We start from the raw sequence: 16,473 nt of genomic DNA on the forward strand, positions 1-16,473 counted from the left end.
ATTTAAGAAATCCTTCATCCATTCCAGGAGCTTACCTTGTATTCCTCCTATTATTTCAATTTTTCTTATTAACTTTTTATGTGGTACTTTGTCAAATGCCTTCTGCAAGTCCAAGAAGGTGCAATCTGCCCAGCCATCTCTTTCTTGTATTATCTCAATTAATCTTGAGTAAAAGCATATTAAGTTTGTGGTACAAACTTAATATGCTTTTACTTGAGATTAATGTATGTATGTATGTATACTGGGTTATCATCAAGTCATCTGCGGTGTGTTGGAGATCTGATGTCAGAAGATGATTTGTAAAGAGATTGAATAATGCAGGTGAGAATATAGCTCTATGGGGGACTCCATTGTACAGTCTTTCAGTGCTAAAAATTTGATTGTTTAGCTTAATCTGCACCATCTACCAACTAAAAATTTTGCTAGCCATTTCTTGTCATTGTGGATGTTTGTATGATCTTTTTGGATATGTTTCTAAAAGGAAAATAAATGGGTGTGGGATGGGTGGAGAGTGAGTGCATGCCTTGGCTGGCTACACTCCCTGTGAGAAGTAGTCACTGAAGGGCTACAGGTTTTCCACTTAAAGAAACTTAAGGCAACTATTAATTAATCAATTAAGTAGATAATTTATTCATTTACTTATGTATATTTTTATCTTCTCACTATTTCACATAAGTTTGGCTGATATCCAGCAAATGATAATGGAAGAGACAGCAGTAAGAGGAAGATGGGCAGAGCATTTTAGGGAGTTGCTAAATGTGAAAGATGATAGGGAGGGAAAGGTAGTTGCAATGGGAATCACTAAGAAAATGACAGTGATGAATGAGGAAAATGGAGTAGAAATAAGGAAAGGTGAGGTGAAAGCAGTTATTAAAATTATGAGAGTAGATAAGGCACCTGGATTGGATGGGTGTCATGTGGAATGTCAAAAAAAGGGAGGTACAGTGATGGTGGATTGGCTGGTGAGGTTGTTTAATGTTTGTCTAAAAGAGGGTAGAGTGCCGCAGGACTGGAGGAGTGCCTGTATAGTTCCACTTTACAAGGGAAAAGGAAACAAGTGTGAGTGTAGTAGTTTCAGAGGGATCAGTTTGTTGACTAGTTGGGAAGGCTTATGGGAGGGTTTTGAGAGGATTAGGAGAGGAACAGGGGGAGTGATTAGTGAAGAACAGTGTGGGTTTAGGACGGGTAGGGGTTGGGTGGATCAGATTTTTGTGGTAAGACAGATACGTGAGAAAGCTTTAGGAAAAGGTAAGGATATTTTTTTAGGCTTTATGGATTTGGAAAAGGCTTATGACAGGGTAGACAGGAAGGTACTGTGGAAGGTATTGCAGATATATGGGATAGAAGGAAAGCTGTTAAGAGCATTCAAGAATTTTGACGAGTAGTAGAACCTGTGTTAGAACTAGAAATGGAGAGTGAGTGGTTTGAGGTAAAGGTGGGGCTTTACTAGGGATGTGTTATGTTGTCTTGGCTGTTCAATTTATACATGGATGGGGTGGTGTGAGAGGTAAAGGCTTGGGTAATGGGCTGGGGATTGGATATGGTTAAAGAAAATGGAGAAAAATCTATTTGCAACAGGTAACCTAAAAACGGTACCACACACTGGCAAATGAGTCAGATGTGCTTGAGAATGCTCCATGAGTTAATGGTAAATATAGTGATTCATTGACGAAACAGTGGTGAACTACCTGGTTGTAAACAAGTAAACAAGTGGAAGGGGGGTGATAGCGAGTGGTGAAACCATGATGTATCAAAGTGACCAAGTTTATTGAAAAAAAAGAAAAAAAAAAAAAATGACTTACACTGATACGACCAAAAGAAGACTAGACATGAGTAAGTATGAAACACCTTTGGGAGTGTTTAGAAAAAGAGTTTGTATTTTGACAATCCTAGATATGGAGATGATTTATTTTCTGGATTTAGAACAGAAAGAGGTATGGACTTCAAAAACATATTAATAAATCAAGAAATATCTGAAATGAAAAGGGAAATTGTTGAATGGAAAAGGGAACATATCCAGCTATACAAAAAAATTGAGTGAATTGAGAATGGAAAATGCAGTATTAATTAGGGAAATGGAAGAAATGAAAAAGGAACTAGCCATAGTAAAAAATGATAATGAAAAGCTGAAAAATGATGACACAAATAATAATGAAACTTTGTTGAGGGAAGTTAATGAGAAGATATTAATAGAGGCAGGCAAAGTTGGTGAAAAAAAAAATGATGGGAATTAAAAACCAAATGAAAGATAAAGAAAACAAAAAAATACTATTTAAAGAAATAGTCAAAGAACAAATGAACGAAAGTACAAAGGATACTGTGATAACAGTAATAAAAAAAATTGGGTAAGAGATACAATAGACATGAAAAAGTGTATTGTAATTTATGTTTTTAATGAAAAACATGGACTAATCAGGTTCCAAAGGGAAAAAGAGGAGGAGAATATAGTAAGGGAAATACTAAAAGAAATACAGGAGGAAGGACAAAAATTTGAAAAGGTAATAGAAGAAATATACAGAATGAGAAAATATTCTGTAGAGAAGAATAGACCTCTCAAAGTAAAGCTAAATTCGCAGAGGATAGTGGAAGAAATATTAATAAATGCAGGAAGACTAGCAAAAAGTAATAGCTACAAAACTTTATGGATAAAAAAGGAACTGAGTGATGAAGAAAAAGAGAAAGAAAAAACACTAAAAGAGGAAGCTAAGATTTTTTTTTTTTTAAGTAATGGACTTGAGACTGAGGAAATGGCACACAAGGGAAAAGGAAATGCAGGAGCAGGAAGAAAAGAAAAAAATAAAGGAAACATGTACCAACATAGGTTGATATCAGGAATAGATGAACTAAATGACTAGAACAAGAAAAACCAGATATAATGGGGATTGTGGAGACAAAATTGAAAGGATCATTACCACCAAGTAGTATAGGCCAAGGCTTATACATTTGTTGGATCAGAATTAGAAAAACAAAGCAGGTTGGAGGAGTCATGTTACCAACCAAGAAAAACCTAAATGTGACAAAAATCATAGAAAGAGAGAATAATGAGGAGTTGATTATGATAAGAGTTGAGGATAGAGATATGAAAAATAGAAAGTATGTAGTGATTTATGCCCTGCCTAAAACTCACGCATGGAATGAAAGTGAACACTCCAAAATGCTGGAAGACACAAGACAAACACCAAATGAAATGCTAAAAAAAGAAGGAAATCTGGTAATTATGGATGATTTTAACTCAAATATGTTGGGAAGAAATGACTGATATGTGGAGAAGATCATTGGGAAACATATTACTGGAAATGACCATTTATTACGCATTGACACTGGGTTAAGGAAAATACCAGATTTAGAATTAACTATGAACCATCGAGATTAGATTTGGTATTCACATCAGAACCTGAAATTGTGGATAAAATCGAATACAAGACGCCAATTGGAAAAAGTGATCATATACTACTGGATCTAGAATTAAATGAAGAAACAGCTATAGAAATAAATTAAAAACACAGAAAAGGAAGACAAATGTATAACAAAACAGATTTTAGGAAACTTAGAAAATTATTTCAAGAAGCAAATTGGGAAAATTTGATAATGAAACAAAGGTGGAAGAGAAATGGACTTGGAAGGAAATCTATAATGAAGAAGTGGACAAGTATGTACCTAAACAAAAACAGGAAAGGGTGTACATAAAGTGCTGGTACAATAAAAAGTATGGGGCAGAAACGTGGAACATAAGAGAAGAAGAGAGAAGGAGTTTGAATGTGTTTGAGATGAGGTGTCTGAGAAGTATGGCGGGGGTTACTAGGCTAGATAGAGTGAGAAATGAGGAGGTGAGGAGGAGAACAGGGGTGAAAAAGGATTTGGGAGAGAGGGTTGATGAAAGAATATTAGGATGGTTTGGACACATGGAAAGAATGAGTGAAGAAAGACTAGTAAAAGAGGTATGGAAGGCAGATGTGGAGGGAGTGAACATGAGGGGACGTCCTAGGATGAGGTGGATGGATGGGGTGAAGGGGGCTTTGGGGAAGAGGGGAATGTCTGTTGAGGAAGGAAGGGAGAGGACGGAAGACAGAGGTGAGTGGAGAATGGTTGTATATGGATGATGTTGTGATTGCATGAGGAGGAATGGGCGGGGGGGTGGGGGGTGGGTAGTATGTGTGAGTAAATTTTGACGCAGCCCGAAGGGATTTCTCCCCGTCCTCTCCTTATATGCAAAGGGGGACGGAGAGGGGGGGTCGCCGATTAAATGAAGCGGCCTTGCTGTGGATGTACTGTGTCTTGCGACACTGCTTCTGACCCAGGGCGGTGGGCGGGGTGCAGGGATGACCCGTCATCCAGGAGGTGCTCAGATGAGAGGAAGGGTGGGAGGGGTGTGGAGTGTATTTGGGGGTGAAATGGGTGGGAGTGTTTTTATGCCTTTCCCTTTTTGGCTACCTCCCTTGTAAGGGGGAAAAAGCCTTGGTATATGTATGTATGTATGTATGTACAATAAAAAGTGCATTGAGGCAAAAGACAGGAGAAAGCCTGGAAAAGGTGAAAAAAAAATCTGATGAATGAAAAATATACACCAAACTAAGAGGTGAATATGTAGGGAAGAAAAAAGAAACTATGAAAAGGACATAATAGACAAATGTAAAGATCAACCCAAATTATTTTATAGATATGTAAATGGTCAACTAAAAAGGAAACAGGAAACATTTAAATTACTTCAAGGTAATAGAGAATACACAGAGGATATAGAAATGGCAGATATTATGAACAAACATTTCAAATCTGTGTTCACCAAAGAAAAAGAAAATCTACAAAATGGGGACTAAAGAATTGAAGTAAGATCTCCCCCAATGAAAGAATTAAATGTTACTCAGAATGAAATAAGGAATCAAATACTAAAGCTTGACGTTAACAAGTCACATGCTCTGGACGGAGTTGCAAACTGGGTACCAAAGGAATGTATAGATGAACTAATAGGAAAAATATACAAAATAGTTGAATGCTCACTCAATGAAGGAAAATTACCAGAAGACTGGAAAAATGCCAATATAGTGCCAATATAAGTGGGGAAATAAGGAAGACCCAACAAATTATAGACCGGTGTCCCTAATGAGTACAATAGTTAAAATTTGTGAGAGAATCATAAAAAATAGATGGACAAAATATCTGGAGGAGAATAATATACTGAACCTGAGGCAATTTGGATTCAGACAGGGAAGATCATGTACCACTAATTTGATTTGTTTCTATTCAAAATTGATAGATATATTGCAAGAAAGGGATGGCTGGGCAGACTGTGCCTTCCTGGGTTTACAAAAAGCATTTGATAAGGTACCACACAGAAAATTGCTATATAAACTGGAATCAATGGGAGGCATACATGGAAAACTATTGAATTGGGTAGAGGATTTCCTACATGGAAGAAAAATGAGAGTAGTGCTTAGGGACAAATATCCAAAGTGGGAAGAAATGAGTAGTGGCGTTCCACAGAGGTCAGTGCTAGCTCCGATAATGTTTGCTATATATGTAAATGACATGGACAAAAATATTGAATGTTACATGAACTGCTTTGCGGATGACGCAAAGTTATGAAAGAAAATAAGTTCCGAAAAAGACTGTGAGTCTTTACAGAGTGATCTGAACAAAGTCTCAGAATGGAGCAAGAAATGGGAAGTAGAATTCATAATAAAAAAAATGCAGTATAATTGAATTTGGGAAAAGCAAGATTAGACTATCAGGACAATATAAAATTGACAAAAAAGAAGTAAAGAAAGTAAATTCTGAAAAGGACCTAGGAGTAATCATCACCAAAGACATGTCTCCAGATAAACATATAAATAAAATAGTCAGAGAAACATACAATTTGTTGAGATCAATAAAGGTGGCCTTTAAATACCTGGATAAGGAAACAATAAGAATAATGTTACTAACACTGATAAGGCCAAAACTGGAATATGCAGCGATGATATGGTCATCCAGTACAAAAAAGAATATAAGCAAATTAGAAAGAATACAAAGAGCAATGAGAAAGATGGCCCAAACACTTTCAAACTTAACATATGAACAAAGATTGGCTGAACTGGAATTGCCGACCCTGGAAAAAAGAAGAGAATGAGGGGACCTTCTAGCCATCTACAGGGTATGAAAGGAAAGGAACTCCATGATAGAGAGGACTTATTAAAGTGGGACAGAGGAAAAACGAGAGGATATGCAAAAAGAAATTTAAAAGGGCAGCTACAGAAGAGACCTGAAAAAGAATAGCTTCCCACACAGAGTGATAGATGTCTGGAACAAACTGGATGAAAAAATAGTGTGTGCAAACACAATACAAGAATTTAAGAACAAACTTGATCGTGCAAGATACAAAAATGGGTCACCATGAACATAGCTCCTCTTCCCATAAAATACAACTAGGTAAATTCAACTAGGTAAATACATGATTGCAATACAAACAATAGTTCAGTTTTTTTTCCCAGAACTGTGTGAGAGCTCAAGGAATGTTACAGCAACTGTGGGGTTGTCAGGTTTCCAGTTAGGAAGCAATTATTATCATTTGTGTATTTTTGGTGTTTTTTCCCTTGTTATAGACTGAAAAATATCTTGTTGGCATGCTTTGTAATTGTGAATTGTAATTCATAACAAGTCAGATAGAATATATATATATATTTATCCTTTAAAATACAGGTGACCATGTACCATATAGTGGACACTTTGTTAGGACTCAAGATCAATCAGTTACATTTGTTTCTGCACATTGGCACCACATCACATACACTTCCCTTCTCCCCAAGGTGAGTATCTGTTGATGAACATAAGTAAAAGTGATTATATTTTATTTAGTGTTAGTGCAGTGTATTTTGTTTTATCTTGAATAGGACTTGGTTTTGTGGTTGATTTTATAATTTCAAAGTTAATGCATTAACACACACACATATGGCAGAAGATTTAATTCTTTGTCAATGATATTGAAAGTTGTTTTATTATTAGTTCAACTGTCAGTCTTGCCCCAGAGATACACATAATCTGAATAGGTCTCATACTATGTTTTCCATTACACAGACTGCAGAAATAGCCAAGATGGAACCATTTGTAATTTATATATACCAAAGACTCCACTTAACAAGGGAGGTAGCTGAAAACTAAAGGCATAAAATCCATTACCACCCATTCCATCCCCACATACTCCACTCCCATTCACCCCACTCCCTCTTATCTTGGCTCCTCCTGGATGATGGGTCATCCCTGCATGTCACCCACTGGTCTGGTTAGAAACAGTGTCACAAGACACAGCACATCCACAGCAAAGCTGCTTCATTAAATCAGTAACTCCCCCTTTCTGTCCCCTCATGCAGAAAAAGGGAAGACTGGGAGAAATCCCTTTGGGCTATGTCAAATTATTTTTTAATACACATACTCCCTCATCCCCCACCCACTCCCTCTCATGCATCACAGCATCATCCATACACAAACATTCTCCATTATCCTCTATCTTCTGCCTTCTCCCGTCCTTCCTTTACAGACATTTCCCCTCTTTCCCGATGCCCCTTTTACCCCATCCATCTGTCTCATCTTTGGTCGCCCCTTCATGTTCACTCCTTCTACCTCTGTCTTCCTTACCTCTTTAACTAATCTTTCTTCACTCATTCTTTCCATGTGTCAAAACCATCCCAATACTCTTTTATCAACCCTATCTCCCAGCTCACTTTCCACCCCTGTTCTCCTCCTTACTTCCTTATTATCCACTCTATTCAGCCTAGTAACCCCTATCATACTTCTCAGGCACTTCATCTCACTGGACAAAAAGAAGTGTATACATGGTGCATACAGTAATTGTTTTGTTGTTTCGGGGACACGGTGTAGAAAGATGTGGGTAACCACACTACTCAAAACAAAAGCAACTGATCAGTGTATGTCGAGACTTTGTCCCAGCAACACTTTGCATCCATAGGCCTTACATTTCCTCATCTATGGAAAAGGCATGCGGTACTTATGTTAATCTTCACCAGACACAACAGCAGCAAGACCTCAGAACTGCTAAAAGTGACTGAACAGTTCATCAGGACCATCAGGAAGGAGTTGATTTCTTCTGACTACGATAATGAAGGTATTGCCGAGAGGAAACATCATTCTCAATGATCAGACACCATCAGGGATGCTGAATTGGTCACTCAATTACAAGTCATTGTTGATGAAGACCCCAACCAGTCCACAAGATCCATTGCCAGAGAGCTGCAAGTGTCTGAGGGTGCCATAAGGAAGTGCTTGCATGAAGATATCAGATACAAGTCATACAAGATGTGTAAGGGTCAACTCATCTCCACAAAGATGGAGGAGAACTGCTTCAAGAAGAGCAAGAAGATTCTCAACAAACTGAAGCACCCTCTGGAGAACAACATGCTCTGGTTTTGGAATAGTGACCACATATTACTTGAGTTAGAACTAAAGGAGGAAGTATATAGAGAAATGAAAAATACAGAAAAGGAAGACTGATGTTGTGGTAATTGTTGTTATGGGAATTGCATTGTTTACCTTAAGCAACGGCAATTTCCCGAAAGCTTGTTTAATTTCGAATCGGGAACCTTTCCTGTAACTTCGTACCACACTATCGTAATTTTAATTAATATATTATTAAACTCCCCTCCCTCTTTATTATTTATTAGCCTATGTTGTAATTTTGATTAACAAATCGGGAACTTTGAGAACTTACTTAAAATATTAGTTGTCCCATGGTTTTGAAGCCATTTTACGAGCTCATAAGAATCCCAGCCGAACAAGACTACATTTGGTTAACTGAATGTCAGACAAGCTTCAGCTCTGGTACCAGACGCAACAAATAAACCTCGGCAAGGGAATTCTACAGTTCGATCAAAGCCTCAAGAACACACTTCTAGTTCCGACGAAAGTTAGAGAACTCAACCAGGTAAGTTCTCTAACGTTCTCGAATTTGAAGATACAGTCGAACCTCGAAAGCCCGGACTAATTGGGGGGAAGGGTGGTCCGGTCATGCCAAAAGTCAGGTCATCGAAAATATCGCCCTAACACCCATAGATTTTTGTAGCGGTATACATATAGGTAATGTATGATATGGCATAGAAACATAAGAATAATACTCTAACATTGTAATAATAACAATACTGTAATAATAATACTATAATACTAATAATTCTGTAATAATAACTGTAATACAGGCATGTAAATGTACTGTTTATAAAGTGTACTGTACTGTATTTTTTATTACGTACACTGTAAATATCGGAAGGTATGCACGTGGGACAGTGGTGGCGGCCAGGGTTGCCACGTTTTCTACACTGCCGTGTAGAATGGGAGTGTTGCCACACTGGGGCATACATTTTTCTCGGGCGTGTGCAGACTTTCATAGTAAGATATACAGGTAGTCGTCAACTTACGACCGAGTTCGGTTCCGACAGACAGGTCGTAAGTCGATCTGGACGCAAGTCGGTCTATATATATATACAGTATATATTACCCTTTATATAATATATATATATATATATATATATATATTGTATATTTAGCATACTGAAATAATCTTAGCATATTTGAACTATGTTGTATAGTATTTTTAACCTTTTTATAATTTCATCTGATTTTCTTTGGGAAACGTAGCCTAGGTCTAAGCATATTGAATAAAATCCTATCATCTTTGACCTATGATATTTAATACTGTATTTGTTAACCTTTGTATTATTTTACCATCAGACTTTCTTTAGGAAACGTATGCATACAGAATAAAATCTTATTATCTTTGAGCTACGCTGTTTAGTATTCATTAACTTTTTATCATTTTAGTTAGGAAATGTAGCCTAGGCCTACGCATACTGAATAAAGTCCTGTCATCTTTGACCTACAAATCCTTTTTTGTTGGTTACATTAAAATCATTTTAAAGCAAAATTAGGAAAAAAAAAATTTCGAAACACATTCTTTTCGTTTACGTACTGTACCGAAAATATTGTTATCGACAACAGACTAGGCATGAACAAAGTTTACTGTTACATTTTATTAATCGCAAAACATAAAAATACAAAATGCTGTACCGAACATTTTGTCATCGACAACAGACTAGGCATAAAAAAAATACTGTTACATTTTATTAATTGCAAAACATAAAAATACAAAATGTAAGGCAAAATTAGGATTCTTTTTATTTCAACAAAACACATTCTTTTCGTTTAAGTACTGTACCGAACATATTGTAATCGACAACAAACTAGCCTAGGCATAAAAAGTTTGTTATATTTTATTAATTGCAAAACATACAAAAATACAAAATGCAATGCAAAATTAGGAAACATTTTACTTCAAACAAACAAAATGAAAGAATATTTAGCTGGCTGGGATGCTGACGCTGCCGGCAGCCTGCGAAAACTATCGTACTCGCGTCTCGCAGCGTGCGGAGTAATGTACTGCACTGCCAGGCATAACATTGCAATTCTATTACTCTATTAAATGTTAGATATTATTGCACCATCTCGTGGTCGTAAAGTTGATCAGTCGTAAGTCGCATAGGTCGTAAGTCGACGACTACCTGTACTTGTCAAACTTTGACAAAATGTTGGTTCTAGTTTTTTTTTATTCTTGAATGTATATAAGGCCCCCATGCCCTAACATATTCAGTAAGATATAGTATCTTTCGGGGTATAATATTTTATAAGTAACACAATTACCAATAAAAGTCATATTTTGATGTACCATTTATTATTTGATAACTAGTTCTATGATTTTTAAACAAAAGTTTGAGTTTTTGAATGTTTTTAACAGCCCGCTGATATGTAGAAAAAATTTCCTCATGTCCTTGTGCAGTCGCCACATGCCGCTATTTTACTATGTTTTGGTACAAAATTCTACGAAACGGCAGCCCTGGTGGCGGTTTGACTGGGCCGGGTTTGAGTACACGTGTACGGCCATCATTGCCACCTACCGGACAAATAGGGAACTTTGCTTGAAAAGTCTGCCCCTTGTTCATTTCGACCGGTCATACGAGGGTCCAAGCATTCAGGGTCCGGGCTTTTGAGGTTCGACTGTACTTAATCACAATATTATAAGTCTTCTCTAATTTTCGGAATTCTCGGATTTAGTTTATTCACTCTGAATTTGAGAATTTAACCTAAATATTTAAATTTAACTTTAGTAGTCGATTTTGACATTAAATTATTACCCCTTTGTGTCGTAAGCCGCTATGTAAGTGCTTTATTAAAGTTACGATAGTGTGTGGTTACGAAGTCCGGTTTCCTGTTCTTTATGCCGAGTTTGTTCGGTTTTATTAATTTCCTCATTTGAGGACCATGTTAACTTTCGGGAAATTTTTTGCCGGCTTTGGTACCTTGTCTTTCTCGTTAACATTCGGAAATTTTCGAATAGTTCTCTATTCTTCATGGCCTCTATTGTTATATTGTTATGGTTTCTTTTGATCTGTTGCCTTTATCCAATTTAAGCTCATATTTAAATAAAATTAATGATTTTTACTTAATTTCTATCTTCATTGTGCTTAGTCTATAAGACGGTTTTTGGCACGACTATTTTGCTCGTGTATTTTGTGATGAAAAGTTTGGGTTGGTGTCGTTATGGCTAGCCACGATAAGACATTGTCCGATTCGGAAGTTTTGCAAAAACTCCGAAGACAGAGAGCTCATAAAAAGGGGCTTATCTCTAAGGGCTTTAAGGCTCTAAATTCACAATCTGACTCTTTATCTATTTCCGTCCTTGATGACATGTTAATTCAGATTGAGCATTTCCTCTCAAAAATACAAGATTTTGACAATGAAATTCACGACTTGCTCCCCGAAGAAGAAAAGGACGAGGATATGGAGAAATACAGAGCTTACCGCCTGTCCTTCTTCTTGAATTGTCTTCTTATAAGGAACAGAGACAAGAGTTAAAGGGAGTTCTTGAATCTAAAATAGGTGAAAAACTAAAGAAGTCCACTGATATAAATTCTGTAAAAATTCCTCTTCCTCCTATTGATCTTCAACATTTTGAGAACAATTCCAGCAATCCTTTTGCTTATTTCAACTTTAAAAAGGGTTTTCTGAATACCTTAGCTGGTATCCCCAATCTGACTAATAGTCAGAAGTTAATTTATTTGAAGGGATACCTCAGAGAGGAGGCTTTCCATTTAGAGAATTTACCAGTGGATGATTCAAATTTTGACTCTGCTTTCCTTCTTCTTGATGAGTTGTATTTCAACAAGGAAGAAATTCTTGATAAGGTGTTGATTTCCGTTATTAATGCACCGGAGGTCTCACTCTTGAGAAACCTTGAAAGTTACATTAGGTCTGTAGATTTAATCTACAAGACCTTAACCACTTCCATACGGTGATGCCTACGTAGGCGGCATGAGGAGCAAGTGGGTACTCGATGATGCCAATGTCGCCATCTTGATTATATTTATTGTAGTCGTACCTACGTAATTTCCATTCTCTCTAAACTGGCTTCATCAATTTTCTATGGTTATCAAAATACACAGGTGAAAGAGAACGAATGATTGAGCACTGACTTTATTTTTTATAATGCTATTATTATGATGCAACATCGCACGTCGGGCAGCTAATGCTGCCAGACGTGTGATGTGCCCAGGAGTGTAGAGGTTAAGGGAATTGGGGTAGATTTCACTAGGCCAGGAAGCGAAGGCCTCCTCTTGATAAGTAAATTAATCTTAAATAAATTGCCTAAATTTTTTCTAATTGAATTGTCTTGGGTGATTAATTCTAATTACCCCAATTTTAATCAACTCAAGGAAGTTTACCAGTCAGTTTTGGTTAGACTTAAAATGGGATCAGATGATCTTGGTGTCAAACCTAAACGAAGCCTTACTACCAGCTCCCTTGCTATCAAGGAAATTTCCTTGAAAAAACCAATTGATTCCAGTAAGGGAGTTGATGGCTCCTTTAAGGTCAATTCTAATCCCATTAAGAAGTCTATTAGTAGATGTAAATTTTGCCCCGCTTCCGACCGTGCTAGTTCGAAGTGTACTTCATATAAATCCCTTGAGCACAGGAAAGCTAGAGCAGCTCAGTTAGGACTGTGCAATAGATACCTAAATCATGGACATGGTTCTTTGGAATGACCTGGGTTAAAGGCTGCTCTGCCTTACAAATGTTTTGTTTGCAACAAACCCGAGCACCATGGAGCCATGTATCCTATGGCTTATAAGACACCACTATCTGAACGGAAAGTGTTTAATTTTCATAATTCAACAGATTCCATTGTTCCTTTGGTCTCCCTTCCTATTAGCAGAGGAAAGGGAACTGCCCAATGTCTCTTTTTGTTGGACACTGGAGCACAGTATTCTATCATTAATAAGGAATTTGTAGAGGACAAAGTTGGACCTTGTTTAAGTCCTCCTATGGACAAGTTAGTTTCTTCCTTTGGTTTACCTCTAATGAATAAAAGAGGTTTTAACTACGCTGCTAACTTAAAACTCCCTTCAGGGATGAATTTGTTTCGTTTGTTCTTTGCCATTGAAGGATTCAACTTGTCCTTACAAAGTCCTTCCTTATCTTCTGTACTACTTAGTATGAATAATCACCAATTTTTTGTCTCACCAAGTTTTCCAAAAGTGAAGGGAGACCAACTGAACGTTTTAGGGATCCTTGGTAATAATATTCTTCAAAACTTCTCAAACATTTCAATTGAAAGTGCCCCCTTGCATGGTAGCCCGTCATGCAAGGTTATCAAACTTGCTGATGGTTACATTCCATACGGGACTGGGGCTCAATATATCCCTCCTAGTGAAAAGCCTTTCTACTTAAAGAGAATGATAAGGGGGATTCCTGAAATGCCCTCTAATGAAATCCAAGACGTTGATAGTTTCAAATGCAAGGAGAGGCCTTTGAGGATATAACCAGACTCTGACCTTGGAGTGGATTCTTATAATTGCTTAGAGGAATATCATGGAGATTCACTTATTTTCTATAATTCTTCTTTCAAGACCAATGGAGTTTCTCAAAAGAAAACTGAGAAAGGCACTTCACTTACTCAGTCTTATAAGACTGTTAAATATTTTCCTCCCAAAAGGTTAGACAAAGAAAAGTTTCTTGTCAACTTCTGTTTAGAACCTGTAAGTTCTCAATTTGATCCTTTGCAGGAAGTCTTTATTAATTCTAATGTTGAGTATGGTCTTGACAATTTCTATTCTTTAGAGTCCATTGGTATTAAAGAGGAACAGACCCCGTATATTAATAATTTACACATTGATGAATTTAAACAGTCCATTTCCTTCAAGAATGGACATTTCTATGTGAAGATCCCGTGGAAAAAGGATTTGGTGGATCTTGTTCCCTCTAACCTTAAGATATCTCTAGCTGTAGCTCAAAGGGTTTATGACAAACTTGAGCAAAAGGGGCTTAGAGAGGAATATGAAGCTGTGTTTGACCAGCAAGAGGCCTTGGGTATTATTGAGCCAGTAACTAAAAAGAGTCCCTGGACAAATCTTTATACCCCATAGACATGTGTTGAAGGATGATGATCTTGCCACTTCTAGAATAAGGCCAGTTTTCAATTGTTCTCTCAAAGTAGGAAAAGCTCCTTCCTTAAATGAAGCTGCATTCCAGGGAGTTGACTTGATGAACAACCTCCTCTCTCTCTTGTTGTATTTCAGGACCAATAATCATGTCATTTTGGCTGATGTTATGAAAGCCTTCTTGCAGATCCGTTTGAAGGATGAGGCTGATTGTAACAGGTTCTGTTTCTTCAGGAGGATTAATGACCAGTATATACCCTTCAGGTATAACACTATCATTTTTGGCTTCATTTGCTCTCCTTTCATTCTAAATTTCATTATCCAACACCATCTTTCTTTGCAGCCTGACTCTCTAACTGCCTCCTTAATCAAAGATAAATTTTATGTAGACAATTTGGTCTACACAACCAATGAGCTTTGTTCCCTCCCTGCAATGGTCAAGAAGATTAATGAGATCATGCTCAATGGAGGTTTACCTCTCAGGGAGTGGACATGCAATTCGACTTCTGTTCTTTCTGTTCTTGATCAAGAAGTAGTTTGCAATAAAGAGGTTAAAGTCTTGGGTTATATTTATAATAAAGACCATGATACTTTGAGAATCAAGGATGTTTCCCTTGACAAGAATGCCTCGACCAAAAGACAAGTTTTGTCTTTCTTGTCTTCTGTATTTGATCCTTTAGGGTTTTTCTCTCCTGTGCTGTTGCATGGAAAAATCCTTATTAGAGAGATGTGCCAAAAGATGGTGGATTGGGATTGGAAATTAGATAGAGAGTTACTTGTTAGATGGAACAAGTTATGTGAAAATTTTAGGGAGGTTAATAACCTATCCTTTAAAAGGAAAACCTTTTGCACAGAATTTCCCATTAAATTGTTTGTATTTGCTGATGCTTCCAAGGAAGCCTATGGATGTGCCATATATGTAGGGCATGAAAGAAGCGAATTAAAGGAGTCTAATACCTCTCTTCTATTTGCCAAGGTCAAGGTGGCTCCTATTAAACAGAGAACTTAACCGTCTTTGGAGCTTATGGCAACTTTTCTATCTTTGAAATGCCTCAACACTATTTTTGAGGAAGGACTGGTGTCTGCCCCACTGGTTGAATCAGTGGTTCTTTTTGTTGATAGTCAAGTTGCCCTTTCTTGGATCCTGACCAACAAGGCTCCTAAGAAAAATATATTTGTCAATAATAGATTGAAGGAAATTTCCAATCTTTTGGAAATTTTCAAGGCCAAGTTCACACCCATTTCCTGTACTTATGTTCCTTCTGAACATAATATGGCTGATTTCCTAACTAAACCTTGTAGTGCTAAGGTGTTCAAGGAAAAATTCAATTGGTGGGTTTATGGACCTGAATGGTTGTTGTTGCCTCCACATACTTGGCCAAAGGGTCACTTGGGATGTATTCCCTCCTGTTTCAAGGGAGACATTGTCAATGCTGCTGTTGTACAAGTTGACACTCCTCTAATAGATGTCTCTAAGTTTTCTTCCTATAGTAAACTTCTTCATCACACTTCTTTGATTTTTAAGGCTGTCTTTCTGTTCAAGAAGTCTAATGCTGACCCTGTTAAGGCAGCATCTAATTATTTGATGAGTATTATGCAAAGGGATTCCTTTCCTGCTGAATTGGCTTATTTGCAGAATTCCAACACTAATGACATACCTCCTTTGGTAAGTCAAATGAACTTGTTCTTGGATAAGAATGGTTTGATTAGGTCCAAGGGCAAAATTGACAAGAACATTAACCTCAAATATGAGGTTGTCAATCCCCTTCTCCTGTCCAAATCTCATCATTTAACTAAGATCCTTATATTCTATGCTCATTGTCAAGTTATGCACATGGGACTACAGGCCACACTTAATTTCCTTCGTATGCATGGATTCTGGATACTTAAGGCCAGACAAGCTGTTTTAAGCATTTTGAAGGATTGTATAGTTTGTAGGAAATACAATTCCCGTGTAGTAAATTATCCTTCTCCTTCCTCTTTACCTGCCTCTAGGGTGAATCTA

The 16,473-nt window shown here is 37.2% G+C and overlaps 1 protein-coding gene across 3 annotated transcripts in view; it reads left to right on the forward strand.

Annotated features, from left to right (window-relative positions):
- Nucleotides 1–16,473, forward strand: part of LOC143036412 (uncharacterized) — a 362,560-nt gene that overhangs the window by 183,410 nt on the left and 162,677 nt on the right. For all 3 annotated transcript variants that reach the window (XM_076203749.1, XM_076203748.1, XM_076203747.1), the window contains one exon: nucleotides 6,673–6,779. In XM_076203749.1, coding sequence (XP_076059864.1) covers nucleotides 6,673–6,779 — 107 coding nt within the window. The remainder of the gene's footprint in view (nucleotides 1–6,672; nucleotides 6,780–16,473) is intronic.

Source organism: Oratosquilla oratoria, chromosome 20 (genome assembly GCF_046742065.1).
Source record: "Oratosquilla oratoria isolate Oo_2021 chromosome 20, ASM4674206v1, whole genome shotgun sequence".
In the NCBI taxonomy this organism is placed as follows: domain Eukaryota; kingdom Metazoa; phylum Arthropoda; class Malacostraca; order Stomatopoda; family Squillidae; genus Oratosquilla; species Oratosquilla oratoria.